The sequence below is a fragment of the Doryrhamphus excisus genome, chromosome 10, assembly GCF_030265055.1.
Source record: "Doryrhamphus excisus isolate RoL2022-K1 chromosome 10, RoL_Dexc_1.0, whole genome shotgun sequence".
Classification (NCBI taxonomy): domain Eukaryota; kingdom Metazoa; phylum Chordata; class Actinopteri; order Syngnathiformes; family Syngnathidae; genus Doryrhamphus; species Doryrhamphus excisus.
The window spans coordinates 14,362,775-14,384,162 of NC_080475.1; the positions used below are offsets into that span (position 1 = coordinate 14,362,775).

General features: G+C 43.1%; 1 protein-coding gene across 2 annotated transcripts in view; it reads right to left on the minus strand.

Annotated features, from left to right (window-relative positions):
• The window catches only part of tns2a (tensin 2a), a 36,152-nt gene that overhangs the window by 1,712 nt on the left and 13,052 nt on the right, over positions 1 to 21,388 (minus strand). The window contains exons 2-27 of one of the 2 annotated variants that reach the window (XM_058085702.1): positions 21,153 to 21,258; positions 20,807 to 20,844; positions 12,519 to 12,557; positions 12,043 to 12,081; positions 10,808 to 10,857; positions 10,535 to 10,718; positions 10,218 to 10,268; positions 10,035 to 10,157; positions 9,052 to 9,116; positions 8,658 to 8,741; positions 8,241 to 8,353; positions 7,766 to 7,826; positions 6,572 to 6,647; positions 6,277 to 6,406; positions 6,084 to 6,149; positions 5,789 to 5,905; positions 4,189 to 5,706; positions 3,945 to 4,110; positions 2,810 to 3,858; positions 2,586 to 2,717; positions 1,995 to 2,090; positions 1,702 to 1,779; positions 1,557 to 1,634; positions 1,301 to 1,469; positions 370 to 438; positions 87 to 116 (exon numbers count right to left, since the gene is read on the minus strand). In XM_058085702.1, coding sequence (XP_057941685.1) covers positions 87 to 116; positions 370 to 438; positions 1,301 to 1,469; positions 1,557 to 1,634; positions 1,702 to 1,779; positions 1,995 to 2,090; positions 2,586 to 2,717; positions 2,810 to 3,858; positions 3,945 to 4,110; positions 4,189 to 5,706; positions 5,789 to 5,905; positions 6,084 to 6,149; positions 6,277 to 6,406; positions 6,572 to 6,647; positions 7,766 to 7,826; positions 8,241 to 8,353; positions 8,658 to 8,741; positions 9,052 to 9,116; positions 10,035 to 10,157; positions 10,218 to 10,268; positions 10,535 to 10,718; positions 10,808 to 10,857; positions 12,043 to 12,081; positions 12,519 to 12,557; positions 20,807 to 20,844; positions 21,153 to 21,258 — 4,727 coding nt within the window. Of the gene's footprint in view, positions 1 to 86; positions 117 to 369; positions 439 to 1,300; positions 1,470 to 1,556; positions 1,635 to 1,701; positions 1,780 to 1,994; positions 2,091 to 2,585; positions 2,718 to 2,809; positions 3,859 to 3,944; positions 4,111 to 4,188; positions 5,707 to 5,788; positions 5,906 to 6,083; positions 6,150 to 6,276; positions 6,407 to 6,571; positions 6,648 to 7,765; positions 7,827 to 8,240; positions 8,354 to 8,657; positions 8,742 to 9,051; positions 9,117 to 10,034; positions 10,158 to 10,217; positions 10,269 to 10,534; positions 10,719 to 10,807; positions 10,858 to 12,042; positions 12,085 to 12,518; positions 12,558 to 20,806; positions 20,845 to 21,152; positions 21,259 to 21,388 lie in introns of both variants that reach the window. The other variant, XM_058085701.1, reaches the window with a different exon arrangement.

The following is a 21,388-nucleotide window of genomic DNA, read 5'->3' on the forward strand; positions in this document are numbered from 1 at the left end:
ATTTTTGCCAGGCATACAGTCTTGATGCCATGCAACTATTCTTCTAATTATATCTACCACATGCCAACAAACAACAGAGCACTTACTTAACAGTGGTGTTGTCTGAGTTAGTCCACCTATTTCAAAGAGAAAGAAAGAGCAGGCTCAGGCAGCTGCAGCCAGCATGCTCTCTCACACACACACACACACACACACACAGATGCTGGTTCTCGCTATCATGCATCTCATACATCTCATACATCTAACATACACAAACAACCATGCCAAGATCACAGCAACAGATGCAGCCAAGTGATCCAGGGGTGCTGATTTTAGGTTAGTTCAAGTTCCATCTGTAGTTACAGTCTTGTGGGTGGTCTACTGTCGTACCTCCTGTCGTTGGGGTCAACGCTGCTGAAGGTGACACTGTTCACTGGGTAATGTCTGCGGAAGAAAACCCTAGAAGAAGACAAAGGAGGACATGACAGCAATGTGCATTAGACCTTAACTAAGGGGGGGCTCTACTGTACATATGAAGTATATCTGGATCTATGAACTAAGGTCAAACGTTACATTTTGGCATGAACCTGACTCTACTTTATAACTACTATTAGTATTTTTATATTTTCTTTGACAATTTGTAATGTACAGTAATAATAAAATAATAGTGGCAACTTTATAATAATAACATTTTATAATAATAATATTCTTAATAATAATAATAATGATAATAATAATAATGATAATAATAATAATTATTAAGAATGTTATTATTATAAAATAATAATAATAATAATTATAATCATTATGATTATGATCATTATTTTATAATAGTAATATTCTTAACAATGATAATTATAATAATTATTATTATCATCATTATTGTTAAGAATATTACTATTATTATAAAATAAAATAATAATAATTTTATAATAATATTCTTAATAATAATAATGATAATAATAATTATTATTAAGAGTATTATTATTTTAAAATAATAATCATAATCATTATAATCATTATGATTATGATCATTATTTTATAATAATAGTAATATTCTTAACAATAATCATAATGATAATAATAATTATTATTATCATTATTGTTAAGAATATTCCTATTATAAAATATAATAATAATAATGTATTGCTCATATAGCCTGTACTTATTTATTAATATCTAGAAATTATGACTTGTAGGTTACTTCTTTAGATTGTGTACTGTGAATAGGAACACACACAAAGTAAAAGTAAAAAAATATATATTATTATTATTATTACTGTTGTTATAATAATAATAATAACATTGTGATATGTGGTACCTGCGCTGGCTGTCCGTCAGTGTGATGCCCTGTGATGTCACCTTAAACTGGACTACTGTGGCAGCGGGGCGAGGGCTGCGGCCCAGTGTAGCATCTGTTGCCTTGGCGATGGCCTGAGGCCCAGTCAGAGACTCCGTTTCCACAGAGTTCAGGTAGAGGACGTTACAGGCTGAGGATTGATAAAAATGAACGATGAGATGGCGGATCTCCAAGCCTATATGTCAGAGCTATGATAGTGACTACAGAGTGGACTCACCTGCTCCTTGCTTGAGGAGGTCAGCAGCGGTGCTGATGTTACTCACAGGCTGAACCTCCTGCACATCCCCGATCAAATCTGACAAGATGGAGACCACTCAGACAAAAGTACACATAGTTTAACAAATAAGTTAAGGACTTCTGACCTTTTTCGAGGATCTTCAGTGCACAGGGCAAAGAGATGGGCGTGATGGAGTGCTGATAGACCAATGCAGACAGACTTCCTTTGAATGCACATAAACAATGTAAAACACTGGAAACAACTTAGTAGGAACATTTTAAAGAGGAATTTTGCCCATCATTCACAATCCTTATGTGAAACGAGTTAATTTCAGCTAGCTCACAATGCTGTCATTGGGTTACACATATTTCAACACCCTTCATTGGAGCATTTACAGTACGTTGGTAATGGATGGACATTACAAATACTAATGCTTACCAAAGTACGGCTCATTCTGACACCCTTTAATCTTCACTCCTCGAGGGCCTGTTTCAATGAGGAAGTGTCTCACCAAATGTTCCAGGGGGTCGCCCACTGTAGGAACGGAGTAATACGGTTAACGTGTGGGTATTATCACTCTGGGTAACTTAATGAGCTCTAGTAAAAATTACATAAATTACATAATCCTGTCTTCTACACCACTATGTACATCTGTGCAATACTGTTTTTTATATTCAGTATATTTACTAAAGACTCCATTCACTGTGCAATATTAAGGCTCTAAGTATATTAAATATATTAAGTTCTAAGTAAGTATTTCTATAATGCCTCATATTAACTCACTAGCAAGATCTCATAGTGTATAGACTGGTCATATATTTCAACTAATTTCGTATTATCTGCAAACTTTATTTGTATATAACTGGGTAAAATTGTTGATTTGTTAATACTTGGGTTGTTTATATTGTTTATTTTTATTATATTGTGTACTTTGTACTGCTTAACTGATTCTGTACTCTTGTTGCTGTGCAATGCAAATTTCCCCGACTGAGGGACGAATAAAGGCATAACTTATCTTGTTTTTTTTACCTTTGCTGCTATGGTTGTGGACATTAGGAGGAGGTGTGGCCACCTTCAGTGCTAGACCATACGCCCCCTGAAAGGAATTGCTATCCCGGATCAGGAAGGTTCCAGGGTCTCTCCCCTTCAAAGCAGCAATTGCTACAGTCAAGAAAGAGTAATATGTTAGGGATGTGCATGGTGAGATAGAAGTTTTGGACACTGGAACAGATGATTAATATCTCCTTTTTTACCTTGTTCCCTGGAGATGCCAGGCTTGTACCAGAACCTCGAACTATCCTGGACAAACTTCACACTGACTCTATTCCCATCCTCAGGCTCCTCAGACCCGATGATATCACTCTCAAGCGGTGCGATTTCCCCTACGGTGGGCGAGAAAGTAACGTGGTGCTGATGCTGAGTGTTGCCAGACGTGCTCATGGCTGGTTTTTCAGCTTCTGCCTCATCACTTGGTGGGCCAGGCGACACGGGTGGGTGTCTCTTCTCCGGCAGGGGTGGCTGAGGGTGAGGAAGTGGGATGGTGATGGTAGAGTAGCTGGAACTGGATGATGGGTGGAGATGTAGTGGGTGAGCAGGGGGGTAATGGTGCTTCTTGTTGGTGTCCGTAGCGGGATTGTGCTCCATGCCTGGGTAGTGGTGGTGAGGGGTGGGTGTGGAATGGTGGTGGAGGTCAGAACCGCTCATCATTAGCTTCCGACCCAGTGTGGCAAAACCAGGAACTGGACTACTAGAAACAGGGGAGCCATCCATGCTACTGGATGCAGCTTGGACGGAAGATGATGTTGAAGTTGGAGATATGGGTGCACTTGGAGAATCGGAGGTGCTGGATATTTTGGGTGCTTCTGTGGGTGGGGAAGAACATCCATTGACTTGTGTGTTGGTGGTTTGAGTCTGGCTGGGAGGATGACACACTGCCTGTGTCGCAGAAGACGGCACAGCTGCAGCTTCTGATGGGTGATTCTCCAGAGTGGGAGGTTGGGTGTGGTGGTCCGACGAAGGTGAGGCAACAGCGTTGGGTGTTGATGATGGCACCTCGTAGCAACAGTGCTGCTGTTGTGTTGTCGGGCACGGGACGGTTGGTGCTTTGCAGTGGTTGTGCGGTTCTGAGTGTGACGGTTTGTCTGCATGTGGCGATGATGAGTCAGTGCTGCTTATTAACGACGTTTCCGTGGACTGCTGGACAACATTATCAGAGGAATGGTGTCCATTCTGAGGTTGGGATGCCACGTAGTCACTGCTGATGACTGTTTTACGGATGTCGTGTTCTCTACCTGGACTGGGACTGCAATGGAGACGTGACTATTACTGTTTTGTATTTCTTTCTACAGTAACAACACTGTGTGTACACAGCTTAAATCCATGAGATACCTTTCCTGTGTGCTTGGAGGACTGCTAGTGTGGACGGGTGTGGACGGTCCAGACATGTCTGATGGAGTGGAAGAAGCACCGTGGCCATCTCTGTGCGCCCTCTTGAAGGAACCGTTGGTGATGTGATCCCTCCAACCCACGCATTCACCAGAGTTCCGCAGGCCATCTAGAAGAGGAAGTGAACAAACCACAACATTTAGTGGTTTTTGCAGCATAAAAGGAATGTTTTGTTTGCGTGTCTCACCAGTGTGTGAGTCAGAGCCGTATGATTGTGGCACGTCTGGATGGTGACGGTGGTAGTTGTGATTATGCTCAGATGACCCGTTGCTATGGCTGCAGGGACCCGTGACGGATGAAGCGGGAGGAAGCGGCGAAGTGGACTCGGACTGGTAGCCTGATGCGTAGCCCCTGCTTTCGGACGGCGACGGCTGGTAAGGCGAGCAGGGACACGCCTGTCGGGGTGTCTGGTAGCCGCTGCTGCTGCTGCTGTACTTGAGGTCTAGGTGGGAATGAGCGTGGGAACGTGACGCCTCAGGATATGCGGGGTGGCACGACGGCAAGGGGTCAAAGGTGAAGGCAGAATGATTGTGACTTTGTGGGCCGTAGGAGTTTATGGCATCCCTCCTGTGCCAGTAGTCTGCTTCCCTCTCTCTTTCCCACTGAAGCTCCGCCTCTCTGTCTTGCTCCCAAGGGAGGGACAACTCCCGGCCTCGCCTCTCCCAGTGGATCTCGGAGTTTCCTCGTGCTAACTCTGTTTCCCGGGCTCTTCGTAGGCCCATCTCGCCCTCTCTGTCCCACTGGAAGCCGTCACCGCGGTCCAGCCTCAAGCTGTGATAAGCCACCGCGTCTTCTCTTCTTATGCTGCAGTCCCTGCACGGGCAGCCAGAGGGAGACGCACTGTCTAGTAGCATCATGTCATGGTAGGATGGGTTGCCAGTGGATTTGGGGTGGGAATGGTGGTGATGATGCGGAAGAAGATGATGGTAGGGGCTGTAGTCATCCTCTCGGCAGCAGAGGCGAGCCGGTGCGGACACAGGGTGGTGATGGGGGTGGCCGTGAGGGTCGAGAGGAGGGTAAGGGCAGTGGTGACGTGACGAGGGTGCTTCGGAGAAGGAGCGGTGCAGGAAGTGTTGCTGGCTACTCTGTCGGTCCCACACTAGATCCGGAGGCGGGAGGGAATGATGTGGATGTGGACTGTAGTGCTGGCAAAGGTCCATGTGTGAGGGGGGAGCAGCTGAGTTAGCGATGGGAGAAGGAGTTGCCCCGTGGTGCCCGTTGGTGCCGGGTGCCCGATCAAGACAATAACCATTCGGCATGAGGAGAGTGCGGTCGCATCCAGGTTCTGCACATCGTTGGGACCGGTATCCATCCCGGCAGGAACAGGACCGACCAAGCCTCGGTGTCCCATTCCGTTCCGAGGGTGAGGAATCGCCATCATCTAAAATGGCGGTCTCTCGCTCTGCATCCCCACTTCCTTCAATGCCTCCGAGAAGACGCTCAAGTTCCTCTCGCTCTTGTCTGGTGGGAGGCGGTGGGCGTATCGGCTCATCGTGGTGGTCTGGGTGGATGAATGATTGATTGAAAGGGCTGGAATGGGCGGAGAGAGCGGAGTCGGAACGTTGAGGAAGAAAACGGTCAGGTTGATCATCCTCTCGAGGGCTGCTGCCATTGGTTGAAGAGAGAGAACCAGAACTTGGACCCCGGCGCTTCTTTATCTGAGCGTAGAGACTCCCATCCAGGGGGCCTCTTGTGTGGGCGATATCTGTGACGTAAACAAAGATAAATCGTTTGATTTCCTTTCTAAGGCATTTTAGAAGCGGAACTGAGACATGGTGACATATTACCGTCAAGACTGTCCTGGTATCTCTGGTTGAAGTTCTCATAAGAATCCCAGCGGACTACTGGGTCAGCGGTGTTGTAATCCACGGTGACAGCCGGGTCGTTTTTGTGGTACTCGCGACCTGTGGAGAGACAAAACATGTGTGGGTTTTCTCCGGGTACTCCGGCTTCCGCTGACATTCCAAAAACATGCTAGGTTAATTGGCGACTCCAAATTGTCCATAGGTATGAATGTGAGTGTGAATGGTTGTTTGTCTATATGTGTCCTGTGATTGGCTTTTAATTGATTTGTAAACCAACCTTTGATCTTCTCAGGTCCAGTGGAAAAGACAAACTCCACTGTGGCATCAGATGGAAAACGCTCATCTTGGGGGGAAAAAAAAGCAGGAAACCCATATAGTACAACTATAAGCAGTATGTGAAGTAATACTGTGTTTCATAGTACAATATTTTAATTCATCTACTACATGTTCGTAATAATTAGTAAATATACCTGTGCAAGCACCATCTAGTTCCCCTTTGCCAAACCATAGCTGAGCTCCATGAATGGTGCAGGTGTGGAACTGCAGCCTGAACACATCGTCCCTGTCAGCAGTCTGGGCTCGCCTGTGATAGCACTTGACCTGCAGGGGGCAGCAGAGAGCGGAATAATGTGAGAAAATAAAACACACATCAGTGCTTTATACACCGGCATTGGCATGGCTCCACAGACTTGGCCTTTCCAGTTCATTTGTTTCAGATAAAGTCACGATATCATCCGGTCTGCTCTGTCACTTCCTGTCACTCACCATGATGTCACCTTTAAGTAGCAGCGCTGGCTCGATGGTCACGCAAAGTCGCCTTCCTCCACTTCCTTGTAGGTCACTGTAGACCAAACAGAGAGCATAAACAAATCAGATGACTACAGATACAAGATAGACTAACGACAGAAGGTTTTATTTGTATACTAGTATAGCACTGATGATCTGGGTTTTGGCATCATTTTGACCTTAACCCTTAGATGCATAAGTGGTCAGATTGTTTTCTTGAAAATTTTTCATCATTTCATATTTCAGGTATTCCTCAAAAAACATGTTGTTGCTATCATACCATTCACAATTTTAACTTACCTTTTATACATTTTAAGAAAATTTTGTTTTTGTGTTACTACCCCAACTTTCCATAAGTGGGTCAAAAATTACCTGGTCAGGTTGTTTTCTTGAAATCTTCATAATGAATTTTTTAAAAATCATTTCATATTCCAGGTATTCCTCAAAAGATATGTTTTTGCTATCATACCATTCACATTTTTAACTTACCTTTTATAAATTTTAAGAAATTTTTGTTTTTGCGTTACGCATGCATTTTCTATGGAATCCAATAGGAACCTTTGATTCTTTGGCTGTCAGGAATAAATTAACTGTAGACCACACATGTCACCCCTCAGGAAGATTATTTTACACATAAAGTGCTAATACAACAAGTATTATCTTCATATATAATATTGTGTATGTGTCTTTCATAACAGTCATGTTATCAACAAATTAGCCTACTTTATAACTAGCTGACATTACTATACATTACTGTATGTATTGTTGTTTTTGTTTCCTCATCCATGCCTTAGCTGCTAGATACACAGCTGGAATGGTCATACAGATGCTGGATGAAATCATTCTTGTGTGGTCCTAAATATAATACTAAATATCATAGAAGTGATTATTCCTAACCAAAATGGCAAAATTGGCATAAAAACGCATTTATTTCTAGTATGGGTCATTTTTAACCCACTTATGGAAGAGTGTAGGGTCCAGTCACTCGTGCATCTAAGGGTTAATGAAACATGGAAAGGTAGCGATTGCCATTACAAACAAGAGTGGGACACTCGTTACTAGGCAGAAATTGGGATAAACAACACAGAAAGCGTTCTAGTTCTTCCAGAATCTGCACCTATCCAGCTGCTGTGTGCAATGCAGACCACGGTTGATAAGTCACAAAAGACTCACTATATGCCTGACGTGTAGACCAACTGCATGGATTGGTAGATCTTCAGGAAAGGGTAGTAACCTGTAGAGACAGAAGGAGTATCATCAACCATCATCATGAAGTTGGACGCAGGAATGTGCTGAATGCCATCCTTCTATCCTGATGGAGTCTATCATCAGATTAAAGATAAATACACTGTTTGTGTGGGTGGGAGCACTGAATGCGACCAGCGATGGCATTCTACATGGTTAACATTGCTGGGATTCATCAGCGTCAGGATACACCAGGGATGAACCATTCTACAACCGGGATGAAAAGACTACCATAATATTGTACTCAAGTGAAAGTACACCTAATTACCACACAAAATGTGTTCAAAATGTCTTCTTCAATATGACTTCACTTTCACAGGACAACCAATGAGGTTCTGATTGATTCATTCATTGATAAAGGGGTGTTTTTCAATACTTTTGACACATGAACAAGAAAACCAACCTCTTTCTCCTTGGAAGTTAGGCAGGGATGGAATGAGAACCTGGTGGAGGAAGAGGGGGCTGCTATTCATCTTGATAGCTCCGGACAAAAGACCCCCAAAGTAATAGATATACCTAAGAAAGAATTGTGATGAATAAAACTGAAGGAAAGCTCATAGAAATCAGAAATATCTTCGTCAGTAAATAATATTCATATTTTTCAGTTCCACTTTGCAACTGTAGAGGAAGCCATTGAGCACAAACTACTCCATGTTACTTCCTCGTTAATCTCATTAGAAATGTACAATACAAGTAGTTCACTTTGTGATAGATGACTGTAAAAAAAAGCTGACGGATGTGGGCATGACGCACCCGAACCCACCCCCCTTCCTGTTTGATCCCCTGACCCTCCACCTTCTGAGCACGCTGTGACCTCTACCTGTTTTGTGATGGCTGGAGGGAAGAGGCCACCTTATCTTCACAGAATTTCCTCATGGCCAGAGTACTGAGAGCCTGGTCCGCCCTGCACACACACACACACACACACACACATTGAGGGGCTTTCAGCAGATAATTTCCATGAGTTCCACACCAGACTCTCTCCATGCCAGGAATGACATGGAGAGGATACAGCTGGCATCGGCTACAGGATTCCAGTGTTACTGTGCAAAATCCACAGGGTTTAATTCATCAAACGCCTTCGTTCTATGAAGTTCCAAAGGAAGTGGTTGCAGCACCTTTTTGTACACCAGTATTGTCATTTTGTGATGGACAAAACTGCTAAACTAAAATATTGATGAATATTAATGTCTTCGTGTTTTATGCAAACTCACCCTGCTGAGATCTTGCTGTAGTGCATGTAGGCTGCGATGATAACTCCTGTTTTGCCTTTGTTACCCTGCAAATAGTAGAAAAGGTACTATGGTAAGCCCTAATATATACAGTATATACTATATACCAAAGGTCTCAAACACGCGGCCCGCGGGCCACATTTGGCACACTAGTTTGAGGCCCCCGCCTTGATATGAAAGTTTAATGTTAGTGCGGCCCGCGCAAGTTTGATATGGATGCTGTATGGTATCATGTACACAGAAAAAAATATTACGTTTCATTAATGTCCATGTTAAAGGTTAAATATCTGTTAATAGTTATCCTCTCTATCCGTGTGGAAGTGGTAAGTTTTTGGCTATTTAAGTTTAAAGGAAATAACTTGAAGGCTACCGTTTAGGTCGCTAGCTCTCTAGTTTGCGAGTTAGCATGTGTCTCAAGACCCTGCAGTTGCGCAATATGTTGTAAATAAAAGATTACAAATGTGACTATAGTCGTGTTTTGTCATGTCTTCAGGGCTCTAATAATGCTTTGTTAATTTTAATCTGAAAAAAATAATTTGTCTACCCACCAACTATATGTGGTTTCTTGAGTTTTTATTATTTGCCGTTTTATTATTATTATTATATTTATTTATTTATTACTGATTGATTGATTTTCTTTTCTTGATTTGTTTATTTATTTTTCATCTTATTTTGTGTAGAAAAATAAAAAGTAAGATATTTGAGAACAGTGGAATGTTTTAGAGCTTTTCTTGTAGAAAATTGGAACCAAAGCGAAGTTTTTATTTTTTTTTGTTTTTAATAAATGCATTTTTTTTTTTTTTAAAAGACTGGACCCGAGCTCCAGTGGCCCCCATTAAATTGAGTTTGAGACCCCTGCTATATACACATATGTATCAATTCTCCAACAATATTCCCATACATTTGCTCAATTACAACTCTGGGAAAACCTCCTTTTGAAAAAAAGAAAGCCCCTGAACTCTGACCTTGCAGTGCAGGACCACCACGTGCTGTGGGTCAGAGGTCAGCCACGTCTCTATGGCCTTGCATATGGCGCAGATCTTATCCAGAGGCGGGGCGTGGAGGTCTGGCCAGCCAAAGTCGTGAACCTGATGTTGGAGTGTGTGATTTGGAGGAGATAAAATAGAGAATCAACAGGAAGTGCCTACCTTTGGATTTAGTTGACTCATATCATGGCGCCTTTCGGAAAGATTGAGGAGCTGAAACACACAGAAAATATGTCGGTTAATAAAAACCGATCAACATTATCTTTGAAAAAGCTTAATATTATATGAAATGTTATCCATCCAGACATTTTTTATAGCGGTTGTCCTCATTTAGGCCACAAAGGAGCTGGAATTTATCCCAGCTGACCTTTGATTGACCCAGATTGACCCAGCAGTCAATCTCATCTCATAATCACACTTATAGACTATTTGGAGCTTAACGTGCATTTTTTTTGGGGGGTGTTCATCATCGTCCTCACCAAAAACTTGTCCTGATGCTTGGACTTCAGCATGGCGGCCACCTCTTTCAGATTGAGTCGGTACCTCTGCTCTTCCAGCTTCGGTGGGAAGAAGACAGAGATGATCCTCTCTGTGATGTAGGTGAGGTCGAAGTCATAGTGACGCTCCATCACCCGCTCCATCACACGGTCCACGCTGAAGCTCCTACACCAGGAAAAGATGGTGAAAAAAAAAGCTATGCCTCTTTCAATCATATTGAAGGAAATGCAATGAATGAATGAGATGACATTTACCTGGGCAGGGTGTTTCTCTGCTTGGTGTATGTCAAAGATTTGGTGGAGCCCTGTATAGAATACACAATTGAGTTGTGGACTCCTATAGAGCAGCTACACACAATAACTCACACAGAAAACTTTCTAGATCTTCCAGAATCAGAATTTTTTCTTGGATTTATCCTTCCTGACAAAAAGGTTTGTTTTAATTTATTCCACTCACGGCACACCTCCGGGCACGCCCACTCCCACGCCCAAAGTGTTTACTACGAACTACGAACAAACCCAATTTTCTAATATAGTGGGTATAGGAGTTGATAATAAATGAAAAAAGACTTTGGGGAGCTAACTGAGAATTGTTTCAGAGCTACTGGTAGCTCATGAGCTACTGGCTGGAGAGCCCTGACTTACCGAAGGCACCGCTGGTGCTCCTCCAACCTCGCCTGCCCGAGGAGCACTCATTGTCGCACACACTTTGTCAGAAGCAATGCTCCAAAAAAAGTATTGTTTGGGGGAGGGCAGAGAATGTATCCGGCCTCCAGCCAGGCCCATAAGGAAGCCCGCTCCTCTGTGACATCACAAAGGAACAATTTTGCAACGCCCTCTGAAACCGAGCCTTTAAGCCATCTCAAACTCTAAATTTAGAGCATTTAAACGAATCACTGCAAAACTTGGTACACAACTTTAGGGGACCGACAAGCACATGTGTGTAAAATTTGACAAAGATTGGTTGAAAAACAGTCGAGTGGTTAGCGCGCAGACCTCACAGCTAGGAGGATTAGGGTTCAATTCCACCCTCGGCCATCTCTGTGCGGAGTTTGCATGTTCTCCTCGTGTATGCGTGGGTTTTCTCCGGGTACTCCGGTTTCCTCCCACATTCCAAAAACATGCTAGGTTAATTGGCGACTCCAAATTGTCCATAGGTATGAATGTGAGTGTGAATGGTTGTTTGTCTATATGTGCCCTGTGATTGGCGACCAGTCCAGGGTGTACCCCGCCTTTCGCCCAAAGACAGCTGGGATAGGCTCCAGCAACCCCGCGACCCTCGTGAGGAAAAAGCGGTAGAAAATGAATGAATGAATGGTTGAAAAACATGGCTACCATGAAGCACCATGTCTTCAAGTAACTTAGCAAATAACCACTCATGAATCATTGACTATTTGCCTAATAATAATATATCTTTGAGGGTGTCTACAACTTGAGCTACAGCACCCCATGTCAACCTGTAGACAAGGATACAAGGTGTCCATGCTCACCAAGTGTTGGGCATTTCGAGATGGAGCGGTCCCTCTTCGCTGCTGAAAGCAAACAAGCAAAGATGTCAGCAAAAAGAAAGAATATGACCGGAAAGGAGAGGGGGTGTTAAAAAAGGGGTGAAGAAGAGGAGAAAGGGCCAGGAAGGCAAAAGGAGGGGGTGTAGGAAGGAAAGCAACATTAATTAAGCAAACAGACTCTCTAATGGATAAACAGTACAACTTCCTACAGCAACTTCAACATTTCTTTTCACAACAGGAATCCTGCAGGGCTGGAGAAATCCAGCAGAGCTCAAGCTGGATTGGCTGAGGGATCGGCTTCCCAGAAGGAATTCAGTGTAGGGTTTGTGGGGGGGTGGAAGAAAACCATTCAGTGGTTTTTGGAAAACCATATCTTATAGCTTGCTATGAGGGAAATCCAAATATGGATCAAGTCAATGAATGCTTTTGAAGAAAAAACTGAATCAAAAGAGACATACCAGGTCATTGGCAGGAGCTGGGTTACATGCTGTGGTCACCTAAAACACACAAGGGAAGCCGCATGTGAATACCAGACAAACTTATACCCTTTTTTTTACTGAGGACAGTGCAATTATTCAATGCTGGACGAACCACTGGTTTAAGCGGTAATGATGGCTACTAAGTGAGAACACAACACAAAAACACAGCTGATGCTTCCTGTTTGGAAAATGTAAAGCTGGAGTAGGCACGTGTGACGTGTTAATGGCTACACATCAATGAACTGTTTCCAAACAGCTGTCTTAACCACTAAGGTGGCTTATGTAACAGAACACGTGATCAAGGCTGTTTTTGGACTGTTTATTTGGACACAGGAAAAGGCTAAGGGTTTGTGTATATCTAATTGTGCTTACAAAGGAAGTCGCACAGGCCCTGAACCCGGGGGTGTGTCCCCACCTCCTCAACCCCCCAAACACACACACACACACATACACACACATACACACACAACACAAGCAGTCTCTCCGTTGTTTGCATGTTAACGCCAGGCATCAACAGGAAGACACAGGGCCAGATAACGAGTTAAATCCAGACACAAACCTTGGTGAGATTGTCAAAATGCCCTCTCTCCCTATGACTCAGTCAAAGAATTGATGGTTTTATATCTCCACTGGGAAATTAATCTCTGTTTTTGTTCCATGTTACAGATCCTCTATGGTTTACTCATTCCCCGTCTGAACCCAGATTCTGACTATATGACTGAGGTTTGGCTCTGATGTATCTTTATCCCCGCTCCCTGGATCAGGTCTATTTCTTTTACAAGCATGAGAACCATCCAAAAAAATCTTGAAGTCTGTTTACGAGTCTGCAGCAGCATATGAAAGTCATTTGCTGGGATACAGTGCGCTCCGGGATCTTGCTTCTGTCACCCAGCAGCTTTGCTGGCATTCAACCCCTGACTCTCTTTGACAGGAAATGTATTATTGTATTTCATTGTATTGTATTGAAATGTATTATTATTTAAATCATTTGTGCAATTTACTGTTTACGCTGTACTTTGTTGTTCATATTTGATTATTATTTCATATTTATCATATTTCATATTATCATATTTATTTATTCACCACATTATTATTTATTATTATTATAAACAGTTACCATGGTACCCATTATGTCATTGTATGGTCATATCACCTCGTACTTTGGTACGAGGTGCATTTAAAAAAAAAAAAAAAAAAAAAACTGTATTATGGAAAGCAGGAAGTGAACAAATGTAACAGTTACTGATTGTAAAAGTACCAGATGGAGGGGTAGGATTTAATAAGCTTTGCTTCTTCCTACTCCTTTTGGACATGTGGAACTGTGAACTGATTATGGGATGCATTCAATTGTAATCTGATGCATGTTCAAATGAAATTAAACCATTACCATTACCATTATACGGGAGCCAGGCAACGACATTTCGTTGGCAATTTCACTGCTGTGTTATTGTGCAATGACAATAAAGGAAGTCTATGTCTATGTCTATCTATGTCTATGTATTTATTATTTTTCTCTTCTCTCAATTATCGCTTTGTAAAAAGGGGCAGCAATGCTCAAATCCTCAGCTAATAACAAACAAACGAGCATCTTGTTAAGTCTTTGTCGCAAAATCGAGCGCTAGGTATCCTGTCTTCCATCTGTGAATGACGATTAGCGACGTCATTTGTTGACAAGATGTATTTGACTTTCTGCACCATCCATTTCCACCATTCCCTCTTATTCCTATTTGTCATCCTGTCTTTTAAAAATCCCTTCTGTTGCAAGTTCCTTCAGTCGTCACCTTTTCCCTTCCCTCTAATTAGTGTCTTTTGACATACTACGGCCCCCCGAGATTCACCGTCCACAACTGGCATTCCAGACATCCCTCTGAATCATGTACACATCCAGTCATTATAACATTCGTTGGAATAGTTGCAGCTTCTTACAAGACAAAAACATTTCTCCTCCCTCAGCCCGGCCTGGAGGGAGTCCACATGGATATGGTTCAAGATGTTTCAAGTTTCTAGTTGTTATGACTACGGCTATCCAATGCATACCCTGCAGCATGAATAGGGCTACACTTGGGTGGAGATTTACCAGTGTTACCCTCGATTCACCTTTTGTACCGCCTTTTTGGAGAGAGCCAAAAACTCTAATCTTCCTCTCCCTGGGTGCCCCGGTGAAAGGGCCGGCAAGTGGGTGGCTGCGAAACCACAACAAAAACACCACACCGGATTCCAGCTCCTCCAGCCAATGCTTACGCAGAAACTTCCTGCCGGCAGACCTCCGCCCATGTCTTTGTACGCCTCAATCATAGTTTGAGTGGTGAACTGAGGTTATACTTTGTTCAAATTGCTAATTTCTTATCACTTTATTCTGTGCCTGACTTTTTTCCGACATGTTTCCCTCCCTTTTCTCAGCCCCTCCCAATCACCTTCCTGGAGTCCAATACTTCCTCCTTTTTCCTCGAATCGGTACTGGACAAAAAAAACCCTCACTGTTTTTTTCCTCTAGCGTTTCAGCTTTAGGTCCACGTCCCTCAGATTGGCTGACTCATGTTCACATAAAACGCTGTCGACATAAATGCACTGTCGCCAGCGCACAAAAAAATCCTTATAGGATTTATGATGATGGGCGACATTTTCCTTTAAGCGGCCACTGTTTTGTAATTAAACCACGGTGGCCCGGGACTTAAGTTGTATCCACCACCGATGTGTGCCAAGATTGTCTGCACTTAGTAAAGGCGGCACCCTCACATCCAGCTTCTGATCTCCACGGCATCAGCGGTGCCTCTGACAAAGTGTCCCCGACAATGAGTGCTCCTCCTCAGGCAGCGTCCTCACCTCCCAGTTCTCCTGAGCTCCACCACACCATCTGTGCCTACGTTACCACTCTTTAAGTAGCTCTCCAAAGGTTTCATTCATTAATTATTAACTCCTATACCGACAAAAGCAGTCCGGAAGTAGTCCAGAGTGTGACCAATCACATCGGAGTGGGCGTTTCACTGAGGCTCCATCCATGGGTACTACATATATTAACACATACTGTTTTGGAAAGCCAAAGAAATACAACTGGGATAGGTGCAGATTCTGGAAGATCTAAAAAGCTTTCTGTGCGGGTTATTGTGTGTAGCTCTACAGGAGTTCACAACTCAATACAAAAGAGCCTAAAACGAGCATAAGAAGTCCCCTTTAAGATTATTATACTGTCAGAATCTCATACAGGCTCATGCCTCGCAGTGATTACTATGATTATAATGACCACCAGAATTTAGCATCCAGTGATATTCACTTTGCCATGCACTCAAATTCTGTCTACATTACCCTTTCTTCGGCCCCGTGTCCTCTCCTCTCTCTCTCCATTTGTTTTCCTCCCTCCTGCTCCTCCTCCTCCTCCTCTTCTTCTTCACAAGTTCTTTGATCCATCAAATCCAGATGGAGCATAGCTAATGGATACTATGCACTGGTCTTTCCTCTCAGTGCACGCTTCAAGAGTAAAGTGGAATGGCAAAGTGGTGACGTAATGGCCCTGCTATGTTTGCGTTGTGTGTCAAGACTATTTTTTAGTACACACGCACGTCAGTATTAAACATCAGGTGTGGGATGAAACACGAACATGAACACATATTTCTTTACCTAACACAAAACTACTACTTAATTTCAGCTAGCTTACAATACTGTCATTGGGATACACCTATTCTATGAAGCACTGTAAAAAAAAACACTATATACATGCTGTGATCATGAAATAACACATACACTGATGATAACATGAAATGGTTGCAGTATCTCAACATAGTTTGATGATTTAAAACACTACCAAAACTTATTTTCTAAAATTCCTGTTGCATTAAAGCAAGTAAGATTCCAGTTACTACTCCAGCAAATTGGTCCCCAACCGGTCCCCATCGCAGTCCTTGCTTTGATGGGCCCGCCTTAGGCCTAATAGCCTCCCCATTCCTTCAACTCCTCGGGGAAGGCCAATCAAAGCACACTGATGAAAGCTGCACCAAATCAGCAGTGAGAGCCCAGGCTGGCCGTGACCACCCGCGGGCTTTCATCAACGGCATCATCATGACGAGGGGATTTGCGTTGAAGGAACAGATGTGACAGCAGACATGACAGACCACAGACACTGCAGATGTAACCTAACGCAGTTACAAGAGATTATCCAGATGACGCACAAACTGGCTCACTGGCGGTTGCCATCTTTGCCACATGCAAGACCAGTAGTAGACAATGAAGGTATTTGCTCAATTTTGCTAGCTAAAGATAAAAGCTAAAACAAACACATCGTCTCACAAATACAGACAAAAGATACTTATACACGCACCCACACAAAAAAGGACTAACGTGACAACTGACAGTTAAGGTGGAAACATCGGGTACGCATATGACAGCTTGCTTTGCAACAAAGGAAAAGCAGAAACACCATGAAAGAAGCGGTTCAAGCAAGTGCAGTGACGAAACCTGATTGGTTCAGGACCTCTTACACAATTGTGAGTGTATAAAGGGCCGGGCAGGGAAAGGAAGGGTGCTTTTTTTTGCAGCTGCGCTGTAATGAGACCCGCTTACTTGTAGGCATACAGGGACTGCAGATATTGTTGTCAGGAATAAATAATCTGGTTCTCATTCTATGATTTTGATTCCCTTATCCTCAATTCAAAACCCACTTAGAGTCGTCAGGGGGAGGATTTCTACAACGTTAATGCATCCATTCAACTAACCATTGCATTTTTTAACATTGCTGGGTGCTGTGCTGTAATAAGACCCGCTTACTTGTAGGCATACAGGGACTGCAGATATTGTTGTCAGGAATGAACAATCTGGTTCTCATTCTATGATTTGGTTCTTTAAGATTCCCTTATCCTCAATTCGAAACCCACTTAGAGTCCTCAGGGGGAGGATTTCTACAACGTTAATGCATCCATTCAACTAACCATTGCATTTTTTAACATTGCTGTGTGCTTGATCTACGAAAGTCCAGATTTTTTTTTTTTACATGAAGTTGTATCTCCATCACCAGTGTTCCAAAATAACAGCCCAATTATCATTATCTTCTGGTAAAAAACAAAAGGACAACATAACCTCCCTGGCAAAAAGGTCCAAATAGTTTCCAAGACAATGCAAATAATTCCCAGCTGTGCATTCAAGTTAGATGAACCTGATAGTGAAAATAGTTGCTCTCCCATTTGCAGGACTTTATGGCAGCATTCCAAATGACCTGCCCCCCCCCCCCCCCCCCCCCTTCAAAGTGCACCTCGCATGACTAACAAGCATGTCAAGGTGGACTCCTTGAGAAAAGAGCGCCACAGAACAACACAGAAGGACTTCAAGGCCACAGCTAAGCAAAACCAACACCTATGGATGAAGAACTTAGGACCAGGACTTAGAAGAACCCACATTGGTGCTTTTCTACATGCGAAGCCAGCAAACAAAGACTTTTTATCACCGCTCTGCACATGTTTAACTCTTGTTCCCACAGTATCGTTTGGTTACGTTTTGTGGACTGGAAGGCCGAAACACAATACGAGTCACACGGGTCCCTGAGGTGGAGTTTTAAGGGCCCGAGTGGAATGCAATTCCACATTACGGAGCTGGGGGTCAGCGCACACATAAACAGATATACGTCCATATGAGCATGCAGATGGAGGTCTCAAAAACAAGAATGCACACATGTTCCTGCTTGCACATGGGCGTTCATAAGCTTGAAGGCCCCACACACACACACACACACACTGATGAGAACACCAGCGTTCCCATACATGCAGCGTCACCCTTGGTAAACACGGACTCACAAATACGGATGGTTTAAATGAAGAAAAACAAGAAGGCAAGAGCTGGGATCAACAATGTAAGCATTCAAGTTACCAAGTTTTGTCAGTCCTCCCTCCCTCCCTCTGATATTGATCCTTCCGATAACAACATTCAGACACCCACGCTTCCCAAAAAGCACCACACACGCTTGTGGGGGCTTGTCTTTATTGTAACTGTATTGTATCATCACAGTTGTTTCACAAATGTTTGCCCATCATCTACAATCTTTCTATTTCTGTGTGTTCTAAAGATATAAAAACAGATAAAAAGAGACAGCTGATTACTGTACGTAATGGGATGCATTAAGTACTGTTTGATTTTATATGAATGTACGTAATTCAGTCTCTACCGATAAAAGTACCGAAATCGGTACCCATCACTGTTTAACACTACAGACTTGATCTTAAATTAGTTCCTGGTTTATTTCTCCACATCCTAACCAGTTTTCTGTAATCTTAAGGCAACAGTTTGAGTCTTCTAATTCAAACACATGGTGAGAATCCTAAACAGAAAACCATACAGTGATTTTCTAATTCATGTATTGTTACAGTCAGGGTCTAACATTCATATATTAATATATGGATGTGGGCTTTTTCATGTAGCTGGAAAATAAAAGGCTCTGTTTTCAATTACAGTGCTTTTTCGTGCTAAATCCTTACAAATTCACATGCGAACAGGCTGGGAACAAACCCACACACATGGAGTTGGCAAAGTTAGTGGTCATGCACTCAAAAATCTCTTCCAACCTCACACACACACACACACACATTCTCAAAACATGTCAGCCTATCTTTGCAATTACCAGAGCTGGCTGTGATAACGGTTGTCTCTACCAGCAGAGACCGGCATTAAATCCCTGAAGCCTTACATTTGGATTGTGTTTTTCTAAATGACTCATTGCAATGACTGCAGGAAATTGGGGGGTGGAGGGGGTGTTTCTGGGGGGTTCAGGGATTGAAGTTATGCCACAACTATACTGTAAAGAATCCCAAGGAGATGGCTTTATAGTCAAAATAGGTGTGTGTACCGTCATGTGCATTGTTAGCTACCTCATGCAAACTGTTTTCGTCTTTTTAGAATGCACAGAAAAGCTGTGCAAATGTGTGTGATATGACCATAATACAAAAATGCATAAGCTTATACAATGCAGTGATGCGTGTATCCCAGCTACAAACACGACGCCATCATCACAAAGTGCCTCGTGTTCATCTGTCATGTGTCTTTAGAAGCTACATTGAGTTGCATTAATGAGGAGTTGCAGTAAACTCCAGAGCCACTCAGGCTTCGACTGGAAGATGAAGATGAATTCGGGCCTGCGGAAATCCCCCCCCACCCTTTGACTAATTACACAGACGAGCCAGTCAAACTTGTCAAAAGGTTGCATTTCACAAAGTTTAATCCTTCCTTCTCCCACTGTTCCACTCCTACCCTCCCTTCATTGTCTTGTTCCAAACCTCTCTCCACGTCTTTGCCCCTCGGGCCCCCGTGCAGCGGGCCAATTTTCCACTCGGGATCAAGATAAGGAGGGACTCTGTTTCTCTCAGGGAGATAGAAACATGCCCAAAAATACATTTTATGGTTCTTGTATAGATACGAACCAGCTGTTAATGTAGTGGAGTTTGTTTTGGTCAGATGAGAATGCCGTGAAAGATACTGGACGCCGTCGTCAAGGTGATGGATATAAACCGATCCAGCATGTACAAGTGATAGACATCCATGTGTCTAAACATTTTAAGTGCAAGACGGGAAATACACTTGCAGCAGCTGTTTAACCACATCCACACTCCTGATAAGTCTTTATCTGCACTAAGTAAATATGAGTACAGTTAGGATTTCACCCTCTTCCTAGGTTCAAGATGGACCCAAAAGGCGCCTCGCCCCCACCACATCCGACACCACTCCCTTCCTCGGCTTCCAGTTGTGATGGATATCACCCAGCAACATGCAGAACGTCAAGACGTCTGCCTAGTTACAGAAAACCCTAAACTGTTTGATAGTTATTTTGTCTGAAAAAGACTGAAAAAACAACAGGTGGTGCTAAATGACTTCTGCCTAAGCGAGTCAGAGCTTTTCTTCCTGTCACTCACACACCTGGACAGATGTAACCACCAACCAGAAACATGATAAGGAGACTTTTCCACATATATTTGACATTTCCCTTGTCTCCTCCAACTTCCATAACTACCAGCCCCTTGTCCACTCCAAGCATGGCTGGCATCCGCCCCTCTGCATCCCTCTGTCTATTCATTATAGCATCCCTCCATCAATGAGCCTTTCACACAGGCAGCGCTTTCTGGAGGAATGCAACAGGGCGGCTACCACATTAGCACACGTCTCCAGACTTCTACACCCACTGTGTTATATTTTTAACACTTTCGCCGTGCAAATAATGCATCAACTGTTACACATCGCCCTATCAAGTCCGAAAACAACCTGGCCAACTTCATATGCATCAATGATGGAGTACTTACCTTGGCCTCGCACTTTCTGTGAGTGGCTATCTTGCATACTATAAGACAGAAAAACACAAAAATTAGCATATTCATACACTTAATATACAGACTTTAGTCCAAGAAAGAAGTTTTGTATTATATTTATATTCACATATTCTCATTCTCATTCAAACTGGTACACACACACAGAGTACTGTATAACAATAATGGTGGAAGATGGTGCTTTGTTCTCACAGTATGACTTTGTCTAATCTGCGGAATCTTTATAGTGAGGTCATGCCGTCTCATGATGTTCATGCTCACACTGCAACCCCCCACCCCGTGATCATGATGCTTATTGATGAACATGAAGTTGCATTCTTACCTCTGCAGAAGTAGCCTATGTTGTCCAAGTTCTGGTGACACACGCTGCACTGACGCCTCTTCTTGAAGGTCTTCTCCTTGAAGGCGTGAGGCTCCCCCTTCGCTGCCTGAATACACACAAAAAATAACAGCAAACTCTTGTCAAAATACTGTAAAAATGTATTAATGTGAGGAAAAATTCCCCAAAAAGTGCTGTTCACCTTTAAACAAGAGAGGAGAAATATGATCTCAAGGAAA